The sequence below is a fragment of the Lolium rigidum genome, unplaced genomic scaffold (genome assembly GCF_022539505.1).
Source record: "Lolium rigidum isolate FL_2022 unplaced genomic scaffold, APGP_CSIRO_Lrig_0.1 contig_67342_1, whole genome shotgun sequence".
Lineage (NCBI taxonomy): Eukaryota > Viridiplantae > Streptophyta > Magnoliopsida > Poales > Poaceae > Lolium > Lolium rigidum.
This window is the reverse complement of record NW_025901320.1, coordinates 8,811-30,692: the sequence shown is the minus strand read 5'-3', so window position 1 is coordinate 30,692 and position 21,882 is coordinate 8,811. Positions and strand designations below refer to the sequence as shown.

General features: G+C 43.5%; 2 protein-coding genes across 2 annotated transcripts; both read right to left on the bottom strand.

The window, feature by feature from the left end:
• Positions 1 to 4,540: 4,540 nt before the first annotated feature.
• On the bottom strand, positions 4,541 to 17,041 carry LOC124682074 (membrane steroid-binding protein 2-like). The gene is made up of 3 exons (XM_047216827.1): positions 17,034 to 17,041; positions 16,117 to 16,644; positions 4,541 to 5,141 (listed from the first exon to the last, which is right to left on the bottom strand). Exons 1-3 carry the CDS (start codon positions 17,039 to 17,041, stop codon positions 4,877 to 4,879), a joined length of 801 nt encoding a protein of 266 aa, XP_047072783.1. The 3' UTR covers positions 4,541 to 4,876.
• Positions 17,042 to 17,352: 311 nt separating this feature from the next.
• LOC124682073 (guanylate kinase 2, chloroplastic/mitochondrial-like) lies at positions 17,353 to 19,618 on the bottom strand. The gene is made up of 4 exons (XM_047216826.1): positions 19,355 to 19,618; positions 19,136 to 19,267; positions 18,837 to 19,028; positions 17,353 to 17,975 (listed from the first exon to the last, which is right to left on the bottom strand). The coding sequence occupies exons 1-4, from the start codon at positions 19,547 to 19,549 to the stop codon at positions 17,637 to 17,639; spliced, it is 858 nt and encodes a 285-aa protein (XP_047072782.1). The 5' UTR covers positions 19,550 to 19,618; the 3' UTR covers positions 17,353 to 17,636.
• Positions 19,619 to 21,882: the final 2,264 nt, after the last annotated feature.

Below are 21,882 nucleotides of genomic sequence, written 5' to 3'. Positions count from 1 at the left end.
ACATCCTCAAATCTCTAATGAGAAAAGAATTAATTGTTGTCAAATGCTTAAAGCATTAAAAGAGGAGTCCATTATCTGTTGTCTATGTTGTCCCGGTATGGATGTCTAAGTTGAGAATAATCAAAAGCGAGAAATCCAAATGCGAGCTTTCTCCTTAGACCTTTGTACGGGCGGCATAGAGGTACCCCTTTGTGAAACTTGGTTAAAGCATATGTATTGCGGTGATAATCCAGGTAGTCCAAGCTAATTAGGACAAGGTGCGGGCACTATTGGTACACTATGCATGAGGCTTGCAACTTATAAGATATAATTTACATGATGCATATGCTTTATTACTACCGTTGACAAAATTGTTTCATGTTTTCAAAATCAAAGCTCTAGCACAAATATAGCAATCGATGCTTTTCCTCTATGAGGACCATTCTTTTACTTTCAATGTTGAGTCGGTTCACCTATTTCTCTCCACCTCAAGAAGCAAACACTTGTGTGAGCTGTGCATTGATTCCTACATACTTGCTTATTGCACTTATTATATTACTCTATGTTGACAATATCCATGAGATATACATGTTACAAGTTGAAAGCAACCGCTGAAACTTAATCTTCTTTTGTGTTGCTTCAATACCTTTACTTTGAATTATTGCTTTATGAGTTAACTCTTATGCAAGACTTATTGATGCTTGTCTTGAAGTGCTATTCATGAAAAGTCTTTGCTTTATGATTCACTTGTTTACTCATGTCATACACATTGTTTTGATCGCTGCATTCACTACATATGCTTTACAAATAGTATGATCAAGGTTATGATGGCATATCACTTCAGAAATTATCTTTGTTATCGTTTTACCTGCTCGGGACGAGCAGAACTAAGCTTGGGGATGCTTGATACGTCTCCGACGTATCGATAATTTCTTATGTTCTATGCCATATTATTGATGTTATCTACATGTTTTATGCACACTTTATGTCATATTCGTGCATTTTATGGAACTAACCTATTAACAAGATGCCGAAGTGCCGATTCTTCGTTTTCTGCTGTTTTTGGTTTCGAAATCCTAGTAACGAAATATTCTCGGAATTGGACGAAATCAAAGCCCGGGGGCCTATTTTTCCACGAAGCTTCCAGAAGTCCGAAGACGAGACGAAGAGGGGCCACGGGGTGGCCAAACCCTAGGGCGGCGCGGCCCCACCCCTGGCCGCGCCGGCCTATGGTGTGGGCCCCCCGTGCCGCCTCTTGACTTGCCCTTCCGCCTACAAATAGCCTCCGTGACGAAACCCCCGATGCCGAGAGCCACGATACGGAAAACCTTCCGGAGACGCCGTCACCGCCGATCCCATCTCGGGGGATCCGAGGAGATCGCCTCCGGCACCCTGCCGGAGAGGGGAATCATCTCCCGGAGGACTCTACGCCGCCATGGTCGCCTCCGGTGTGATGTGTGAGTAGTCTACCCCTGGACTATGGGTCCATAGCGGTAGCTAGATGGTTGTCTTCTCCCCATTGTGCTATCATTGTCGGATCTTGTGAGCTGCCTAACATGATCAAGATCATCTATCCGTAATTCTATATGTTGTGTTTGTCGGGATCCGATGGATAGAGAATACTATGTCATGTTAATTATCAAGTTATTACATATGTGTTGTTTATGATCTTGCATGCTCTCCAGTTACTAGTAGAGGCTGCGGCCAAGTTTTTACTTTTAACTCCAAGAGGGAGTACTTATGCTCGATAGTGGGTTCATGCCTGCATTGACACCAGGACGATGACGAGAAAGTTCTAAGGTTGTGTTGTGCTTGTTGCCACTAGGGATAAAACATTGATGCTATGTCCGAGGATGTAGTTATTGATTACATTACGCACCATACTTAATGCAATTGTCCGTTGCTTTGCAACTTAATATCTGGAGGGGGTTCGGACGATAACTCTGAAGGTGGACTTTTTAGGCATAGATGCAGTTGGATGGCGGTCTATGTACTTTGTCGTAATGCCCAATTAAATCTCACTATACTTACCATGTCATGTATGTGCATTGTTATGCCCTCTCTATTTGTCAATTGCCCGACTGTAATTTGTTCACCCAACATGCTTTTATCTTATGGGAGAGACACCTCTAGTGAACTGTGGACCCCGGTCCATTCTTTAATACTGAAATACAAATCTGCTTGCAATACTTGTTTTTACTATTTTCTCTGCAAACAATCATCTTCCACACAATACGGTTAATCCTTTGTTACGGCAAGCCGGTGAGATTGACAACCTCACCTTGTTTCGTTGGGGCAAAGTACTTTGGTTGTGTTGTGCGGGTTCCACGTTGGCGCCGGAATCCCCGGTGTTGCGCCGCACTACATCCCGCCGCCATCAACCTTCAACGTGCTTCTTGGCTCCTCCTGGTTCGATAAACCTTGGTTTCTTTCTGAGGGAAAACTTGCTGCTGTGCGCATCATACCTTCCTCTTGGGGTTGCCCAACGAACGTGTGAAATACACGCCATCACCGACCAAACCCTAGAGGGAGGAGTCCCAGGTGGACTCCACCTGTGGTGGTCGGCCATCCCCCACCAAGGAAAGGTGGGAGTCCCACCTTGTGTAGGACTCCCTCCTTGAGTAGGTTTCCCACCAAAGGTAGGTTTTCTTTTGGGGTCTTATTCGAAGACTTGGGATACAACTCTTGGGACTTCCACCTATATAATGAGGGGCAAGGGGAGGGGGCCGGCCACCCCAAGCACCACAGTTGGCCGCACCCCAGGCCGGCGCCCAAACCCTAGCCGCCTCCCCAACCCTAGCCGCCTCCTCCTCCACCAAAACTCCCGCATACGCTAAGGCGAAGCCCTGTCGGAGTTCTCCACCACCACCGCCACCACACCGTCGTGCTGCCGGGATTCCGAGGAGGATCTACTACTTCCGCTGCCCGCTGGAACGGGGAGAAGGACGTCGTCTTCATCAACACCGAACGTGTGACCGAGTACGGAGGTCGCTGCCCGATTGTGGCACCGTCGAGATCAAGATCTTCTACGCGCTTTTGCAAGCGGCAAGTGATCGTCTACATCCACCCCGAGATCTAATCTCGTTAAGCTTTGCGAATCTTCGAGGGTTAGTCTCATCATCTCCTCGTTGCTACCGTCTACTAGATTAGATCTTGGCTTGTTTTTCATTCTTGTGGTAGGAAATTTTTTGTTTTCTATGCTATGAATCCCATCAAAGATGACGTCGGTCGCTCCTACCTCCAAATCTGCTGGAGGACCCTGCCTACGGCCTTAATTGCCCTCCGTGGGACACGTACGACAATCGGGAGTGGGATCCGCGGCGCCGCACCAGGTTCCTCAGCGATGACGAGTTCAACTATGGTGTTGCCCCGGGCGTGTTCGTGAATAAGGAGGAGAAGGAGCCACCACCGTTCGAGAGGGAGCTCTTCATGGGAGAAGACATCGCGGCCGAGGAGTTCCGGGACGACGCCAACGACTACCTCGGCTCCCTCCCCTAGGAGGCCGAGCAGGCCAAGGCCCCTAACATGGAGGACCAACTCCGCGTCATACCACCCGATGTGGACGAGGAGGAAGCTCTCCGCCTAGCCATCAATGTGTCAAGGCAGCAGTAGACGAACGAGTGGCAGGGCCTCGCCGTGCAGTTGCTCGAGTCGACGCTCGCGGAGCAAGGGACCCCACAACGCTGGTCCGCACCTGCACTGCCACCACCTTCATCGGCACCGCCACCACCAACACCGGTACCACAAACCCCCTCCGGCGCCACCAATGGTCACGTGGTCATGGCCAGACCAGAGTTTTTCTTTTGCATCAAAAAAAAACTATGGTGCTAGCCATGGCCAGCAGTAGAGTTCGTCAACCTAACCTACGAGGAAGATGAGGAGAACTAGATAGGCCTAGGGCTTCTGCCTAGTTATTATCTTTTTATTTTTGTTTTGTGCTATGCAAATTCGGTTATATAAATGGTATTCTCGACCTGACCCAAACAGATAATGGGGCGAGATAGTCAGTTTTATATAAACGAACCGATCCAAGCTCATCAAAACGGACTTTTTTTATTTGCAAAAAAGAAGGGACATTTTTTGAAATACGAAATAGAAAATGTCCTTGCATGATTGGGCCAAGGATAACGTTCGCCTCCAATACAAGGCTGCCGGGCCCTGCCGTCCTGGACTGGCCAGACACCCCATGTGTGTGCCTGCCCACTGCTCTGATCTGCGCTGCTCGGCCTGGGAGAACACAATCATTTGCCACTACGGGAGCGGACACGTACTGCGTCAGCACATTTTCCATTCAGACCGTGACAACAGAAGGAAGATGAAATGACCAGACAACAGTGGATGCAGCGCCGCTGAGATGCGGAAAAGAAAAGGCACGAGCTCTTTCCTGATCTCTCCGCATCGAGATCCCAATTCTACTATAGCAGAAGAGAAAACAACGCAAAACAAAAAAGGACGGAAGAGAAAACAATGGATGCTGTTCCCCGACAATGCTCAGAACAGAAGGAGCGATGTAGTGTGGTTGGGCAAAATTATGGCGCTTAAATCGCCAGCAATATCATCATCATCATCTCAAGTACGATAATTAAGCCGCCAATTATGGCGCGAATCAAAGCATATACACATCATCTGGGGCATCTCAAAGTTTCCCTGTCAATCAAAATCAAAATTTCTCCCCCGCTTATCCACTCCTACACACCAACCAAAGTAAAGCGGATGGAGAAAGCAGCTAGTACATCAGTCACGCAGCTAGTACATCAGTCACGCGAAAACACTCATGCGGCAAGCAAGCAAACAAACACCACCACCTATCCATCAGCGCATCAGATCTACCGCTTGCGATCCAGTAACAAAAGACAGAGGACCAGCCAACCGAGACGACAGGTACCCACCATGGGAGTTAGGCGTTCTCTTCCTCGTGATCGACGGGCTCAGCGCCCTTCTGATCACCACCAGCTGTTGCGTCGTCAGAAGGAAGGTGACCCACCAGAGGGTACCTCTCCTTAAATTTCTCTTCCCAGTCCTGTAAAACCTCCAGTTCGTCTGGGCTTAGGCCTTCTAGGTCTCCAGTCAGGTCATTAAGGTCAAATGACATCAATGCCAGGGCCCGAGATGCATCCCTCCCGGCAAACAAGGAATACGGTCCTTGAGGTCCATAGAACAGCCTGAGTAAAACAAAAGAAAAGTCATGAATTATTAAGATGGACCAGTCACGGATCTACAGTAAGATGCATCAGAGTCCTAGCAAGTATGATGGTCATGAAAGCGAACTATTAATCTGAGAAGACAAAAAAAAAATTAGATCTCATTTCAGACTCAGGGCATGAGCAATGGTGGCATACACAACTAGTTGCTCCATGTAAAAAAGTTGTCAGAAGCAACATGGTGAATTTTATCTCTCCAATGGAAGCTACAACTTTAGTTAGAAAAAAAGAGAAGGGACCCCACAAATATAACACTATGTATCTCTTTCTCTCTCCAAAAAGCATGCTTTTAAGGTTTAAGATCCCACTTCCTGAAGAGGAGGCTACCTCAGGCTACCTCCTCATCTGAACCTACTTTGGACCACCCGAACCTAGCTAAAGGTGTGAGGCAGCACCTCTAGGGTAGTGCATTGGGCATACCCTCGTGTGAAGCATGCTCGAACTAATAAAACATCTGATGCAAGCAGACAAAGCACTGACACTAGTCACAGTACAGCGCACAAGTACCCAGCTCAAATCTGAAACTCAGATCCACAAGACCCCTCTCGCAGAAGATTGTTATGAAGGGTTCAGACCTAGATACCTAATTCCTTGGCAGTACTTGGGCCAAGTGAATACCAGTTAGAGAACACTCAGTATGAACTCCAGAGCTACGAGCCAAGGCAGTCTCAGAAATTAATAAGAAGAATATGCTTGCTGTCTGTTGAAACAGCATACCAAAGTACTTATAAAACGAACAATAAATTAACAAGCAAGGCCTTCAAGGGTAACCGTCAGTAGGTTTGTACTAGTGTCTACTAATTGCAGACGGCAGGATAAACAACTAAACTAGACTAGCAAATGACTTCACCAACTAGAATATACTGTAATATTAAAAACAAACGTGGTGCTAAAAAGTCAAGATAGTGTCAGCAATGAATAGGAAGAATATGCTTGCAGTCTGTTGAAACAACATACCAAATTACTAACAAGACGAATAATAGTGTAACAAAGCAAGGCCGTCAAGGCTATGTACTAGTGTACTACTAATTGCAGACAGCAGGAAAAACAATTCCACAATAAGCTACAGTACCATATGGCTTCACCAACTAGGTTACTAGAATATACTATTCACAGATAATCGTGGAGATGTGGCACATGATAAGTATGGTCACTAAAAATAAGAAGAATAAACTCTATAGAAGAAATAAGATGGGTACTAGCAACCGAACATGGAAACGTTGGTGCTACAAGACAATGAAGAAACCAGAAAACAATGGGACATTACATTACATTATGTGCACTAAAAGTGATGCATAGTTGAAATGCAGCACGCAATAAGTAATAGAATATAATGCCGTTTGAAGTTAACAGTTTTCAGCAATTCTTGTAGTCACTTTTCCTAATAGTAGCACATACTGTAATTGAGCATCTGGCAAAAGACTGGATGAAAATTTCGCTACATCATTCAATCGTGACGGCAGTTGATAGCTCTCAAAAAAAGCAGACTTTAGCTTGCTTTTGTTATCGCATTTCAAGCTAATATAAGGGCAAACACGGATCTGTATTGCCTCTTGCTGTACTTCCAAGTTATGTTATAAGAGTGCCTTGTGATGAATGATATAAACAGTTTGAGATACCACGTTTACAGTATAATGAATCAAAGTGTTGCTAGATGTTCTAAAATGGACCTGAGACTCCCAGATTTTGCGCATTGAATAACTAATATTTGCATCCCCCCCCCAGGTCGTTAAGGTCAAATGACATCAACGCCAGGGCCCAAGATGCATCCCTCCCAGCAAACAAAGGAATACAGTCCTTGGGGTCCATAAAACAGCCTGAGTAAAACAAAAGACAAGTCATGACTAATTAAGATAGACCAGTCACGGATCTAAGATCCTACTGCATCGAGTCCTAGCAAGTATGATGGTCATGAAAGGAAACTATAAATCTGACAAAAGACAACAACAAAATGGATCTAATTTTAGACTCATGTGGACGCTGGAAGCATACTCAGCCTAGTAAAACATCTGACTGATGCAACAGCCAAACACTGACACTAGCCACGGTACAGTGCACAAGTACCCAGTTCAAATATGAAACCCAGATCCACAAGACTCCCACTTGCGGAAGATTGTATCAAAGATTCAGACCTACATACCTAATTCCTTGGCAGTATTTGGGCCAAGTGAATACCAGCTAGAGAACACTACACTATGAACAATAGAGCTAAGAGCCAAGACAGTCTCAGAAATGAATAAGAAGAATATGCTTGCTGTCTGTTGAAACAACATACCTAAGTACTTATAAGACGAACAATAGTTTAACAGGCAAGGCCTTCAAGGGTAACCGTCAGTAGGTTTGCACTAGTGTACTACTAATTGCAGACGGCAAGATAAACAATAGCACACTAAACAAGACTACCAAATGACTTCATCAACTAGAATTTACTGTAATATTTTACAGAAAAACGTGGAGCTAAACAAGGGGGGATGACACATGATAACTATGGTCACTAAAATAACAAGAATATATTCTACTACCTCTGTCTATAAATAGATGTCTGAGATTTGTCTAAATCTGGATGTATCTAGATTCTAGACGCTATTTAGTGTCTAAATACATCCAGATTTAGACAAACCTCAGACATCTATTTATAGACAGAGGGAGTACAAAAAGAAATAAGATGGATACTAGCAACCAAACAGGGAAACATGTTGGCGCTAGAAGCCATGAAGAAAGCAAAAAATAACGGGACAGTACATCACATTAGGTGCACTACAACAGAAATGTAAGTTGGAATGAAAAAGTGATCCAAGGTTGAGATGCATCGCATAATAAATAAGAAACTATAATACCATTTCAATTTAACAGTTTTCAACTATTTTTGTAGCCATTTGTCCAAATAAGTGGCATACTGTAATTGAGCATCAGGCAAAAGTCTGAATGAAAACTTCACGTGATCAAATCATTAAGCAGTTGATAGCTCCTAACTAGAAACCGAGTTTAGTTTCAGAGCTCCCATGAGGGGTTCAAACAGACAATTGTATTCACAATGTGTTCTTTAATTCCACTAGACCCCACTTGTTTTTTTCTATTGCATTTCAGGGTAATATAAGGGCAAACAAGGATCTGTATCGCCTCTTGTTGTTCTTCTTGTAAGAGTTCCTTGTGATCAATGATATACATAGTTTGGGTACCACATTTACAGTAGTAATGACTGAAAGCGCTATATACCGCGCTCAAGTAAGCTAACACGATGTTCTAAAATGGAACTGAAACCCAGATCATCGGCATCAAATAACTAATATTTGCACAATCTACCATAATATCCCATGTCAAAAAGTGAGCGACAACTGACTGTAAAGACCTTTTTTTGGTGGGGGGCAACTGACTGTAAAGACCATTAACTATTGCCTAGTATGTCCATTGACTATAGCTAATTTGATCATGTGCTCAGATGCACAAGGTATTACACACTTGAACTCCCAGTTGAAGTATCCAAGGATAGCCAAATATCCAGGAATACCCTGACAAAAAATCTGGTGAGAACCAGCAAAACCATGTCAGATGCTCAATTGCTCCAACAATTTATGGGAAACAGCTTCCTATACTAGTAATAATTAGTAGATTCCATTCACCCCAAGAAGAGCATGCCTCATGTCCCAATCAAATGGACCCAAATGGATTATTGACACCTTGATAACGTACTTTTAAGTTACTAGCATACATAATATATCTCGCTTGGAGCAACCGATTGTCCAATTTGGATCAGCTCTTACCGCTCCATGTTAAATTGCTTTGCTTGTACTAATACTGCTGCTAATTTATCTGCCTCTGGTAGTCCAATCATTCGACCTTGGCACGTTTTACATTTGTAAACTCAGCTCAATGCACATCTCAGTCCACACTAAGCCCTGACCAAATCAGAGCATAATGTAATACAATTGCAGACAACCGAATAACCAATAGCAGTATACCACACTAGAGTATAGTAGGAAATGGTTTCACCAACTAAATTATTACTATTTTACAGACAATCGTGGAGTTAAACAAGGAGAGATGACAAATGGTAACTTATGATCACTAAGAACAGTAAGAATATATGCTACTGAAGAAATAACATGTATACAAGCAACTGAACATGAAACAATGGCAGCTAAAAAATGAAGAAACCAGAAAACACCATCTAAGATAGCATAAAGTGATAGGGGAGTTGAAATACAGTCAATTCATAATATGATATCCTTTCAACTCAAAAGTTGGCAACCATTGATGTAGTTGTTTTTCCTATAGCAGCATGCAGTAATTGAGCATCGGGCCGAAGTCCAAATTAAACTTCACTTCATCAAAACGTTACAGCAATTAATAGCTCTTAACTAAAATGGAGTTCAGCTTTAGAGCTCCTATAAGTGGTTCAAAGAGAAGAGTAAGCACAACATGTCAACATGTTTTTAACTTGACAATCCAATCGACTCTTCTTTCCTTACAAGTATACTTTTTCCAGTGAAGATCGAATATTTCCCTATTCCTTCTTTTTATTGCATTCAAGTGTAATATAAGGGCAAATAAGGAAATGGTCCCCCCACTTATTGTATTTTTGTTACATCCACGTGGTGAATTGATACAAACAGTTTGTGATATTAAATTTACAGTATTAATGAATGAGCACCTAGAATACTGCACTTCAGTGAGCTAACCGATGTTATATATAAAATGGACCCGAGACTACCACATCTTGTGCATCAAACAACAAAAAATTGCAAAATGCGTAGCTGTATCCTATGTTGAAAAGTGATTGACAGCTGACAGTATGAAGTATTCGATCAAACACATCTGGTCTAAGTATCCAAGAATAATCAAATGTCCAGCAACAAGCTGACAACAAAATCTAATAAGAACTAGGTAAAAAATGTCAGGTTGCTCAAACTTGCACCAGAATACTGTAGATTCCTCGTTACTTCTGTTAAGTTTACATTTTGCAGTCAACCAATTTAAAGGAAACAAAAGTTTCATGTCCTAGTAGAAACCCCTCAATCTGTTAAGACTCAGGGCCTCATGTCTCAATCAAATGTACTATCCACACCACAAGTTTGATAACATACTCACAGTTTACTAGCAATACCTATCTTGCTTAGAGCTGTAGGTGGTCCAAGTTGGATCAGCTCTTGCCACTCCATATTAACTTGCTTTGCTTGCACTAACACTGCTGCTAGTTATTCCCTCTAGTAATCAAACTATTCAAGCTTAAAATCGGCTCAATGCACATATTCCCTCTAGTAATCACAGTAAGCCCTGACCAAACCAGAGCATAATCTAAATAAAAGGACCATTACATCACCTTAGGTTCACCAAAAGTCTAAGATAGCATAAAAAGTGATGCAGAGTTGGCAATAGATATGATACTTTTACAGCTCGCCAAGAATTTTTGTAGGCATTTTCCTAACGGTCCGAATGAAAAATGCACTTTGCAAATCATTACAGTGGATAGCTCTTAAGTACAATGGATATTAGTTTCTGAACTCCTCTGAGCGCTTAATAGAGAGAATTGTATGCTCAATATGTTCTCTAGGTTGACAGATTCCTATTGTTTTCTCTTGCATTTAAGAGTAGAGCAAAGGCAAGGGAAACCAAGATGTCTTGCCGCTCCTTGCAGTTTAAGTTACGTTCTGTGTGATAAATCATGAATGATCTAACCAGTTTGACATATAGAGTTTGCAGTATTAAGGAATGAACACCTTCAATACTGCATTCAAGTAAGTCTGACACGATGTTATAGCTAAAATGAACCTAAGACTCCAAGATCTTGTGCATCAAACAACAAAAAATTGCACAATCTACCACCATACCCGAAGTCGAAAAATGAGTAAAGCTGAAAGTACAGGGCATTAAGTAAATGTCCATTGACTATATATAATCCATTTGGTCATGTCCATTGGCTACCATGTTGACCTTAGGCGTATTACAAGTGTTGCTTTCATGTAATTGTAGTTGTATTGTGCAATTACCGACGAAATAAGCTTATGAGCCATACTATGGAACTTTGGGAGAGTCATTGAGCATCGCTTGAGGAGAGTGACAAATGTCACTAAAAACCAATTCGGTTTTATGCCCGAGAGATCGACTACTAAGGCAATTTTCTTACTTCACCAACTTATGGAGAGATATAGGGAGCGGAAGATACATATGGTCTTCATATACTTGGAGAAGGCATATGACAAGATACCAAGAACGGTCATGTGGTGGGCGCTGGAGAAGCAGAAAGTTCCAACATAGTACATTACCCTCATAAGAGATATGTACGATAATGTTGTGACAAGTGTACGTGCAGGTGATAATGAGACCGATACCTTCCCAATCACCATAGGACTACATCAAGGGTCAGCCTTGAGCCCATACATGTTTTCCTTAGTGATGGATGAGGTGACCAAGGATATACAAGGAGACATTCCTTGGTGTATGCTCTTCGCTGATAATGTGGTGCTAGTGGATGAAACCAGGGTTGGCGTATAGACAATAAAATCTAGTGAGAAGCGCAAAATCATGTCTGGCTGCTCAAACTTGCACAAGAGCATTCTAGTTTCTTAATTTCTTGTGTAAGTTCACCATATTATACACAAATTTGAGGGCAATCTATTCAGTACAACCCCCTCAACTTAATAAGACTCAGGCCTCACCGCTTCATGTCCCGGTCAAATGGAGCCAAATAGAATATCCCCAGTTTTATATTATATCCGCCTTCTTAGAATGCTAAATTAGCTTTCTAGATAGGCTTGTTTTTTGGAACGGAGGTAGTACATACTTAAAGTTACTAACAGTCTCGCACAACCTAAGATATCTGGGTTTCAAAAAAAAAAAAAACCTAAGATATCTTGCTTGGAGCGCCACGCCATCCAACTTGGACGAGTGTACTTTTACTTACCACTCCACATTAAACTTGCTTTGTTTGCACTAACACTGCTTCTAACTTGTTCCCTTAGCTAGTCCATTTATTTCAACTTGGCGTGATTTGTGATATTCACATCTGTATAAGCTCAGGTCAATGCGCATATAGGTCCACACTAAACCCTAACCGAATCAGAGCATAATAATCTTTTTTTCGATAAAGCAGAGCATAATGATCTATATAATGCAATCAAATCATCACCTCCCGCGCGAGACATCAATCCTTTTCTATTGCATTCAAGGATACTTTTTGTAGTGAAGATCAAATATTTCCCTATTCCTTCTTTTTATTGCATTCAAGTGTAATACAAGGGCAAACAAGGACCTATCCTCGCACTTATTGTATTTTTGTTACATTCTAGAAGTTCCACATGATGAATTGATACAAACAGTTCAAGATATTACAATTACAGTATTAATAAATGAGCACCTAGAATACTGAACTTAAGTGAGCTAACCGATGTTATATATAAAATGGACCCAAGACTACCAGTCTTGTGCATCAAACAACAAAATTTTGCAAAATGCATAGCTGTATCCTATGTTGAAAAGTGATTGACAGCTGACAGTATGAAGCATAGGATCAAACGCATCTGGTCTAAGTATCCAAGAATAATCAAATGTACAGCAACACGCTGACAACAAAATCTTATAAGAACTAGGCAAACAATGTCAGGTCCCTCAAACTTGAACCAGAATACTGTAGATTCCTCACTATTTCCGTAAAGTTTATTATCTTAGAGTCAACCAATTTAAGAGAAAAAGAGCTTCATGTCCTAGTATAACCCCCTCAACCTGTTAACACTCAGGCCTCATGTATCAATCAAATGGACTATCCACACGACAAATTTGATAACATCTTGCTCAAAAACAAAGTTTGGTAACATACCCACAGTTTACTAGCATTATACATCTTGCTTAGAGCTGTAGGCTGTCCAACTTGGATCAGCTCTTACCACTCCCTATTAACTTGCAATAACACTGCTGCGACTTATTCCCCCTAGTAATCAAATTATTCAAGCTTAAAATCAGCTCAATGCGCAGGTTGGCCCACACTAAGCCCTGACCAAACAAGAGCATAATCTAAATAAAAGGACCATTACATCACCTTAGGTGCACTAAGCGTCTAAGATACCATAAAAAGTGATGCAGAGTTGACAATTGTAACGTCCCGGAAAACATCCAATATTAGTTTTGCCTGTTGTTTTTTGTGTTTGTGCATTTTTTTCCCCTAAAATTATTTTGCTAAAACCCTATTTTGGTTTTTGCTAAATTATCCGGATGGTTTATAAAGAGACTGGAGGGTTTTATAAAACCGCCAGGATAATGTAGCAAAAACCAAAATAGGGTTTTGGCAAAATAGTCTTAGGGACAAAAATGCACAAACACAAAAACAACAGGCAAAACTAACATTCGATATTTTCAGGGACGTTACAACAATTGATATGATACTTTTACAGTTCACAAACAATCGTTATAGTCGTTTTCCTAACAGTAGCATACTTTAATTGAGCATCAGTCCACGGTCCAAATGAAAAAGCACTTTGCAAATCATTAAAGCACTGGATATCTCTCGAGTACAATGGATTTTAGCTTCAGAACTCCCATAAGTGGTTAATAGAGAGAATTGTATGCTCAATATGTTCTTTAGGTTGACATATTTTATTTTCTATTGCATTTAAGAGTAGAGAGTAAGGGCAAGGGAGACCAAGATGTCTTGCCACTCCTTGCAGTTTAAGTTACGTTCTGTGTGATAAATCAAGAATGATATAAAGTTTGACATATATAGTTTGCAGTATTAATGAATGAACACGTTCAGTACTGCACTCAAGTAAGTCTAGCACGATGTCATAGCTAAAATGGACATAAGACTCCCAGATCTTGTGCATCAAACAACAAAAAATTGCACAATCTACCACCATAGCTGAAGTCGAAAAATGAGTAAAGCTGAAAGTACAGAGCACTAGGTATTGCCTATCATGTCCATTGATTATAGTCCATTTGGTCATGTCAATTGACTATCATGTCGACCCACGTACTTGTACTTGTATTGTGCCAACTTTTATTTTATTTTTTGTTATGCGGCTGTGTGCATCCTAGCTATGCAGAGGCTGGGTGTAAGAGCATCCCCAGCCGTTGGGGCTCCCCAGGCCGAAATCCGGCGTTATTTAGCGCCGGATGGATGTATTTTGTGGCCTGGGGAGGCCCATTTTCCCAGCCGCGAGCCCATGGTCGCCTTCGACGCGCACCCACCGCGTGCATAGCGACGGTGCAGTCACCGGGAAGGGCAATCGTCGGAGTGCCCTCGACGCATTGAACCGTCGCGAAGTGGTGCGGAGAGCCGAAACGACTCGTCGGGAACGGTCGAAGTGGCCTCGATGCGAGAACCGCCGTAATGGAGCACGAACTCCGCGGAAGAGCAACCGCCGCTCTCTTCGTCGAGAGACCTACATATACGGTTTCCGACGGCCGACGCCATTCATCCGTTCTCTCCTCACCATCCTCCGTCAACCATGAGCGATCTCTCTTGGCCATCGGACACCGACAGCGAGGGAAGCCGCCTGGATGGCGCCATTGGTGGGATAAAGCTGCATCGTCCAGCAGCGACGATTCCCCCCCCCCCCGCCGGCCAGCGAGGACGAATGGGATGACGACGAGGAGGAGGACGAAGAGGCCAAGGAGCAGGCCGAGGAAGAGGCCGAGGAAGAGGCTGAGGAAGAGGAGGAGGAGCAGCAGGAGGAGGACGACGAAGAGGCTGAGGACACTGAGGAGGAGGAGGACTCAACTTCCTCCGACGAGGAGGTGACGAGCCGGAAGCGTCGCCGCCACGACGATGAGGCGGGGCCATGTAGGAAGAAGAAGTAGTTTAAGTTTGTTTTAAAGTTTTTATATGTAATTTTTATGTTTATTCGAATTATATTCGAAATATATATAATCTATCTATGTTGCACCACTTGAGAGTTCAAAACTTTCGTTCGACGAGGGTATTGCCGTAGATCGGGAAGACGAGGGTATTGCCGTAGATCGGGAAGACGAGGGTATTGCCGTAGATCGGGAAGACGAGGGTATTGCCGTATAAACCCAGGCCATTGTCGCCGACAAGTTGGGGCCACGCGCGCTTTTGTTTCGTCCGGAGTCCCCGAAAGCTCCCCGGGGGCCGGGGATGGCGTGGGATCGCCGGATGAATTTAGGCCCAAATCCGGACGAAAACGAGGAACCGGGGGCGCGACTGGGCCGAATTACGCCGTCCGGATGGAAAAAACGTCGTTCGGGGGGTTCGTCGGGGAGACGAGTGGAGATGCTCTAAGCTCTTCAGGACTGTATCGCCTTGATGCGAACTTTTGAGTTTAATAAAGTGGCCTTTATCGGGAAAAGAAAGTGCTCAGATACACAAGGTACTTATAAACTTGAAGCCCCGGTTGAAGTATCCAGGAATAATCAAATGTCCAGCACAACTCTAACAATAAAATCTAGTGAGAACCGGCAAAATCATGGCTGGCAGCTCAAACTTGCACAAGAACATTCTAGTTTCTTAATTTCTTGTGTAAAGTTCATCATATTATACTCAAAGTTGAGGGCAATCTATCTCAGCATAACCCCCTCTACCTAATAAGACTGAGGCATCACCGCCTCATGTCCCAATCAAATGGAACCAAATAGATTATCCTAGTCTTATATTACATCCGTTCCGAAATGTAAGCCTTTTTAGAATGCTAAATTAGCTGTAGTACATACTTAAAGTTACTAACAGTCTCGCACAACCTAATATATCTTGCTTGGAGCGCCACGCCATCCAACTTGGATGAGTACTTCTACTTACCGCTCCACATTAACTTGCTTCGTTTGCACTAACACTGCTTCTAACGTATTTCCCTTAGCTAGTCAAATGATTCGAACTCGGCGTGATTTGCGCTATTTACATCTGTATAAGCTCAGGTCAATCCGCACTCAACCTTAACCAAATCAGAGCATAACAATAATCTACAGTAGTATAACGCAACCAAGTCCTAACCTCCCGCGGGAGACGTCGTAGACCTGGCCGCGGATGGCGATGAGGATGGACTTGGCCGGGTCCTTGCCGTCGTAGGCCCTGAGCTGGTCGAGCGTGATCTCGCCCACCTGCACAGGGTCCGGGAACGGCGGCACGAACGGCTCGGCCTCCGTGCCCCGCTCCTGCTGCTGAGCAGGCTTGGGAGGCGCGGCGTCAGGGGAGACGAAGAGGGTGGATACGATGAGGTAGGTGGCGAGCATGAGCGCCAGGACGGTGACGGCGGCGGCGGGCGAGAGGCCCGTGTAGGCCTGCACGGCGTCCGCGATCCCCATGGGCGCTAGCTTGAGCTTTGGGTGAGGCGGGAGCGGGAGCGGCTGGGTTTTGGGGTGAAGGGGAGTAGCTGCGCAGGCCGCCGGGTGCTGCTGCCGGCGGTGATGGTAGTGGTGGATGTTGACTCGGCGACCTAGCGCTAGCGGGGAAGAGAAAGGGAGAGGAAAGCCAGCGGAGTTGCAACAACGTAGCGCACGCGGCACGGTCGCGGAAAAGTGGCTACAGATTATTTATGGATTTATTTCTGAGAGAGAAAAAAGTATAGGTGCTGCTAGTCGTATCAATAAAATGGAAAAATAAATCTAGTGACAACTGGAAAAATCAATAAAATCACATATCCAGCAAAACCCTAGCAATAAAATCTAGTGACAACTCAAAAAATCATGTCAGGTTGTATTCTTTCTTAATTACTAGTGTAAAGTTAGCTATTTTGCGCTCCAATATGAGGGCAATCTATCTTAGTATAATAACCCCCTCAACCTAATTCTTGGGTTAATTTTTGTTTCCGAGGAGACTTCTACTGTTGATGAATGACATAAAAGTGGGTTGATGTAAAAAAAAAAGGTGGACAAAATGTAGTTCTTTGGAATGTGGAGTTTCATTTTCACCGAGGCATGCTGTTTTTACTGCGGCGTATCAAACAATATTGATGCAAATTCATAAACTTTTTCAAATCCTATAGGGGATTCAACATTCAAGAGTGTATGTCATGTCACTGCTACTCATGTGTTATTATCTTGAGTTCAGGAAATCCTACGAATCAAAGAGGCCCTCGCGTTGTTGTGCATTTCTTCTTGTGATGTTCCATTTCTTCTCTTGTTGCAAAACTACGTAACAAAACTATTTTTGTTTTATGTTTCAATGTATAAATAGAAGTTAGTTTCACCAGTAATTCAGTAAAGCTTGTGAATCAAGAGGATATCAGCATTGCACACAATTGACAGCTCTTGTTGCACTTGTGTCAAATAAAAGTTTGGTTCAGTTTTACAGAGTTCTTTCAACTTACAAGGATCAAGCACATTGCTGTTGTATGGTATGACAGTGTGAGACAGAAAACTATGATGTCTCTGGGATACCTCACTATGTAAAATTCTCATGAATTAGCATTCCACTGAACTTTCTGGCTAACTGTCGCAAACTTACATACCAATGTCAGTCCTAATTTCTTCCGCACTAGATCAAACTTGAATTTATTTAAACAGGAGGCTTAACTAGATTTTGACACTACGCCTGTGAACTTTTGCCTTCTCAGCATCAATGATAGACTCCACCTGTTTAACAGCATCCTCAAGCTTGCCTTCAGCATTGACAACTACGTAGTCAAAATGTTTCATCCGCCTCACCTCTTCTCTGGCTGTTGCAATTCTAACAAGAAGCATATCTGGTGTTTCTGTTTTACGGTGAATTAGCCTTTTGACAAGCGCCTCTTCGCTCTCTGCAACTAGAAAGATGAAAATCGCAGACTCGCCGAGTATGTGTTTCAAAGTTGCTGCTCCTTGAATGTCCACTCTCAAGACAATGTCATGTCCTTTGGCCATGTAATCACGGATCTGCAGGTCAAATGGAATAAATCTTATCAGTTTCACTTTATCAAGCTGGATCAATCACCTAATAAAACATTTTACTGCTAAAAGTCAGAACATAAATTTTGGAATTTGCTAGTTCTATGACCAAATGGAGTTTTCTGTGTGCCTTAGAATAAAATGTTTGTGTCATTAGGTTGGATATGTGGTGTGGTGTCCTGTGATCAGAAAATCTGTATTCTACACTATGTGTATTCTTGTTCAGTTATCAGAAAATAGGTCAGGATTACCACCAAGAACAAAAAAGACAGGTAACCAAACAGTACAGGATGTGCATTATCTCGCATTAGCATGAACAACTGGGAAAGAAGCATGAAACCAGTTTGTGCCTACAGTGAGCATTGGTCCCATTAGCCTTCAACAATATGTACAGACGTTATAATGGTTAAAGCTACTCCATACAACAGTAAATATACAGCATAATGGTGAGTATGCTACAAAGTTGTAAATATTAGCAAGCATTAAGAGGATATCTCCATATAAGTATCAAGCAATCCCTCAAATACAATAAGGCAAGTATTTCATAGACTTGCTTGACTACGCATTTCAGCTAGTTAACCCTTGTCTTCAACACAAGACAGTTTGTTTGTCTTTTCGAAACGCAATAAGTTTGCAGAAAACTCATACTCCCTCCATCCCAAATTAATTGACTCAACTTTACTAGACAAACAATTGTTTAACGAACGTGGTAAGTTGTCTAGTACATCAAATTGGTTCACTGAAACATTGAGCAAATCTGGTTCAGTTACAGACATCCTTAGACATCAGTGTACCTTAAGCAGATCATTCTGGTATAAGCAAAATAACAAAAGCAAAGTAGTGGCTCACCTGCTGCTTGGGGATCCCCTTGTACTCCCCGTAAACGAGCGCATACTCAAGCAACTCCTGCCTCTCAATCATGGTGAGGAATTCCTCTTTGGTGACGAAGTGATAGTCCTTCCCGTCAACCTCACCCGGCCGAATCGCCCTGCTCGTCGCGGTGACGACAAAGTGGATCTCCTCCCTCTCCTCTTGCAGCCTCTGGTGAACAACCCACCCCGAAATTACAACGCCGAGCACGCAACCAAAACGAACGAACGCAAAACGACCCCGCATTGCAAGTAAGGTATGTATATTGGTAGTATCACCTTGATGACGGCATCCTTGCCGACGCCGCTGGGGCCACTGATGACGAGGATCATCGGGTCCGGGGGAGGCGCCAGAGGGTCGGCGGTGAACGTCGTGCCCAGCGCCGCCTCCAGCCCCCGGAACAGCTGGTCCTGCAATGCCGCGCAGAGCAGCAGTAAGCGCTGGGTGGAGGGGAGAGAACCGGATAGCCCAGCGTCGGATAATTAGTAGGGGGATACCTTGTCGGAGAAGGACCGCGGCGGCGGAGGGGGCGGCGGCGGGGGATGGGAAGAGTGGTGCCACCCGGACGACGAGGAGGACATGAGGCGGCGTGGCAGGGTGCGGGAGGTCGGAGGAGGCCGTGGTGGAAGGGGGCACCTCGCGAGGAAGGGGGAGCGGGCGAGGGCGGAGGAGAACCTCCGGGAGAGAAGCATCGAGAAGGTTCCGGGACGGGAGGTCGCGGCGCGTGGAGGAACGGCGGATGTGGGGAATGGGGGATTTGCTGGATTGGGATGGAAAAGGAGGAGAGGGGTTTCAGGGTTTTTGAGGCAGCCTGGCGTGAGAATCGAGCAATGTGGAGGCCGATATCTTATAAATTTCAAAAAGTTTGTGTGCAAGGGGAAATGTTTTGTGTATGCAATGGGAGAATCAAAATGGAGGCCGAGATATAAGTAGCTCTTTATTTTAAAGCACTTAGAATTTATATTTTAAAACTTTATAAGTCTAAAATAAAATCCTAGAGGTAGCCAATGATGAACACTGCAAACTTGTAAAATTTTAAAACAAACTACTTTGTATTATAGGCTACATAATTTGCCAGAGTCAAAGTTTGTCATTTTTGTATAGCCTACAATATAAAGTAGTATGTACTGATATTTTACAAGTTTATCATATATATCATTGGTTACCTCTACGATTTTATCAGTGTGTAAGGCCTTCTCCAAATTGTGAGTTTGTGTCCTGAGTATTTTATGTGTGGGGAGGAGCATTTTGAGAGATAAAGTTGTTTTTCTCCCCTAAGAATCTCAAAACTTGTTGCGCTCACCTCTATGTCAGCTACATCTCATATACATGTCAGATATATACACATGATTTTGTAAATCAAACAAACACAGTTGACATAAACTGGGAGCACGGTTTAAACAAGGTAGTGTGTCGTAGTTCATACAAACCGATAGCACAGTCTAAACACGGATAAGAAAATCAAATGTTTCAGCAAGCGCGCATAGAGAGGTCACGTGATGGATTTGTCATTGTCATCATCGTCTCTCCTAACAATTTTACTGAAGCCAGCATCATCACTGAAGCCACCACCACTGAATCCACCGCCGAAGGAAACGCCCATGAAACCGATCACGTGTGTACTCGAACTATGAGCAATTGGAATGTCATCGAGGCCTTTCATGAAGATGAGATTTTGCTCTTCTTTGTTCTTCAAAAACCTCAATGTCGAAGTGTATAACTTGTCAACGTAACCAAAAGTTCGAACGGATGAAAAGGGCTAGTGCAATTCACATATACACTTTAACATTAGCCTCACGTGGGACTGGGAAGACAAGTCAACATGTATAGACTGAGAGATAGGCTCAAAAGGTCTTGTACGTATAATGGTGACTCGGAGGTAAGAGAGGATGCAACAATAATTTTAGGATAAACTGTGAAAGCTAGGACTTAAACTCAAGAAACTAGATGGTGATACCATGTGAAGTTTCACGCATTAGCCCATGCAAACAAAAGTCCATAGAGATGGAAAGGGCTTGTGCAATCCACTAATACACATCAACACCCTGATAATGGCAATCCAACACTCCTCTACCTGTTGATTTATCTTTTTGTGTGTAGCCTACATAAGTAAGTATTTTCCAATATTATGTTGCAGATATGTAGAACTCATCAATATGCACCTGTAGAATTTGTTTCAACTCTTTTAAATATAAATAATGCATTTGAATTTGGGGAACATGAGCTCTTCATCTTGCTTGTTCTTCAATAACCTCTCATGATGCCAATCCTACACTCCTCTATCTTTATTCGACGCTCCATACAATTGGAGGCGCATGAGCAACTTGGTTTCCATAAAATGGTGTGATAAGTTGAACATGTGCATAACACAACCATCATTCATGGCGGCGGCGTCAAGTTTGACTCGACTATTGCTAGGCACGCTGACGGTGCCACTGTCAGCTCCTTGTTGTTAGTGTCGACATGGCTTCATTGTTTTTTGAACACAAGTCGGGGTCTATGACCCCAGAGGAGCATTTCATTGAATCACATGAGGCAGGTACATTTAATTTGCAGCTAGACCCTTTGTCATCCCTTGTCCTAACAAACCAACTATTTGAAGTAAGGGCCTCGCACTTTACACAAAGCACCCTGAAATTACAGAAGAAAAAGCAATCAAGGACAGTGCCTCTGCCACCAGTCGCCGGCGAGCTCCATGCGTCTCCGCCGAGCTCAGTGAGCTGCATGCTCGAATACTCAATTCCGGCGAGAAGATTCCGCCGCCGCTGCCAACCACCAGGAGGCCAGGGACGCACCACTTGGCCTTCTGGAAGCGTCGAGCATCAGCAGGAGAATCGAAGGGCCTTCGATCTGGAGGTTGAGGTTGGGCCACCATGCTGGCCGAGGATCACGACGACAATCTTGGTCGCCATGTGTTGTGCTCGAAGAAGAACTGCTCTCCAAGATGCCTCTCCGGCGATCTGCTAAGAACGGCACCGACAAGGATCTTGTCTTCGTTTCCACCTCCATGGTGGCGAAGAAGAGG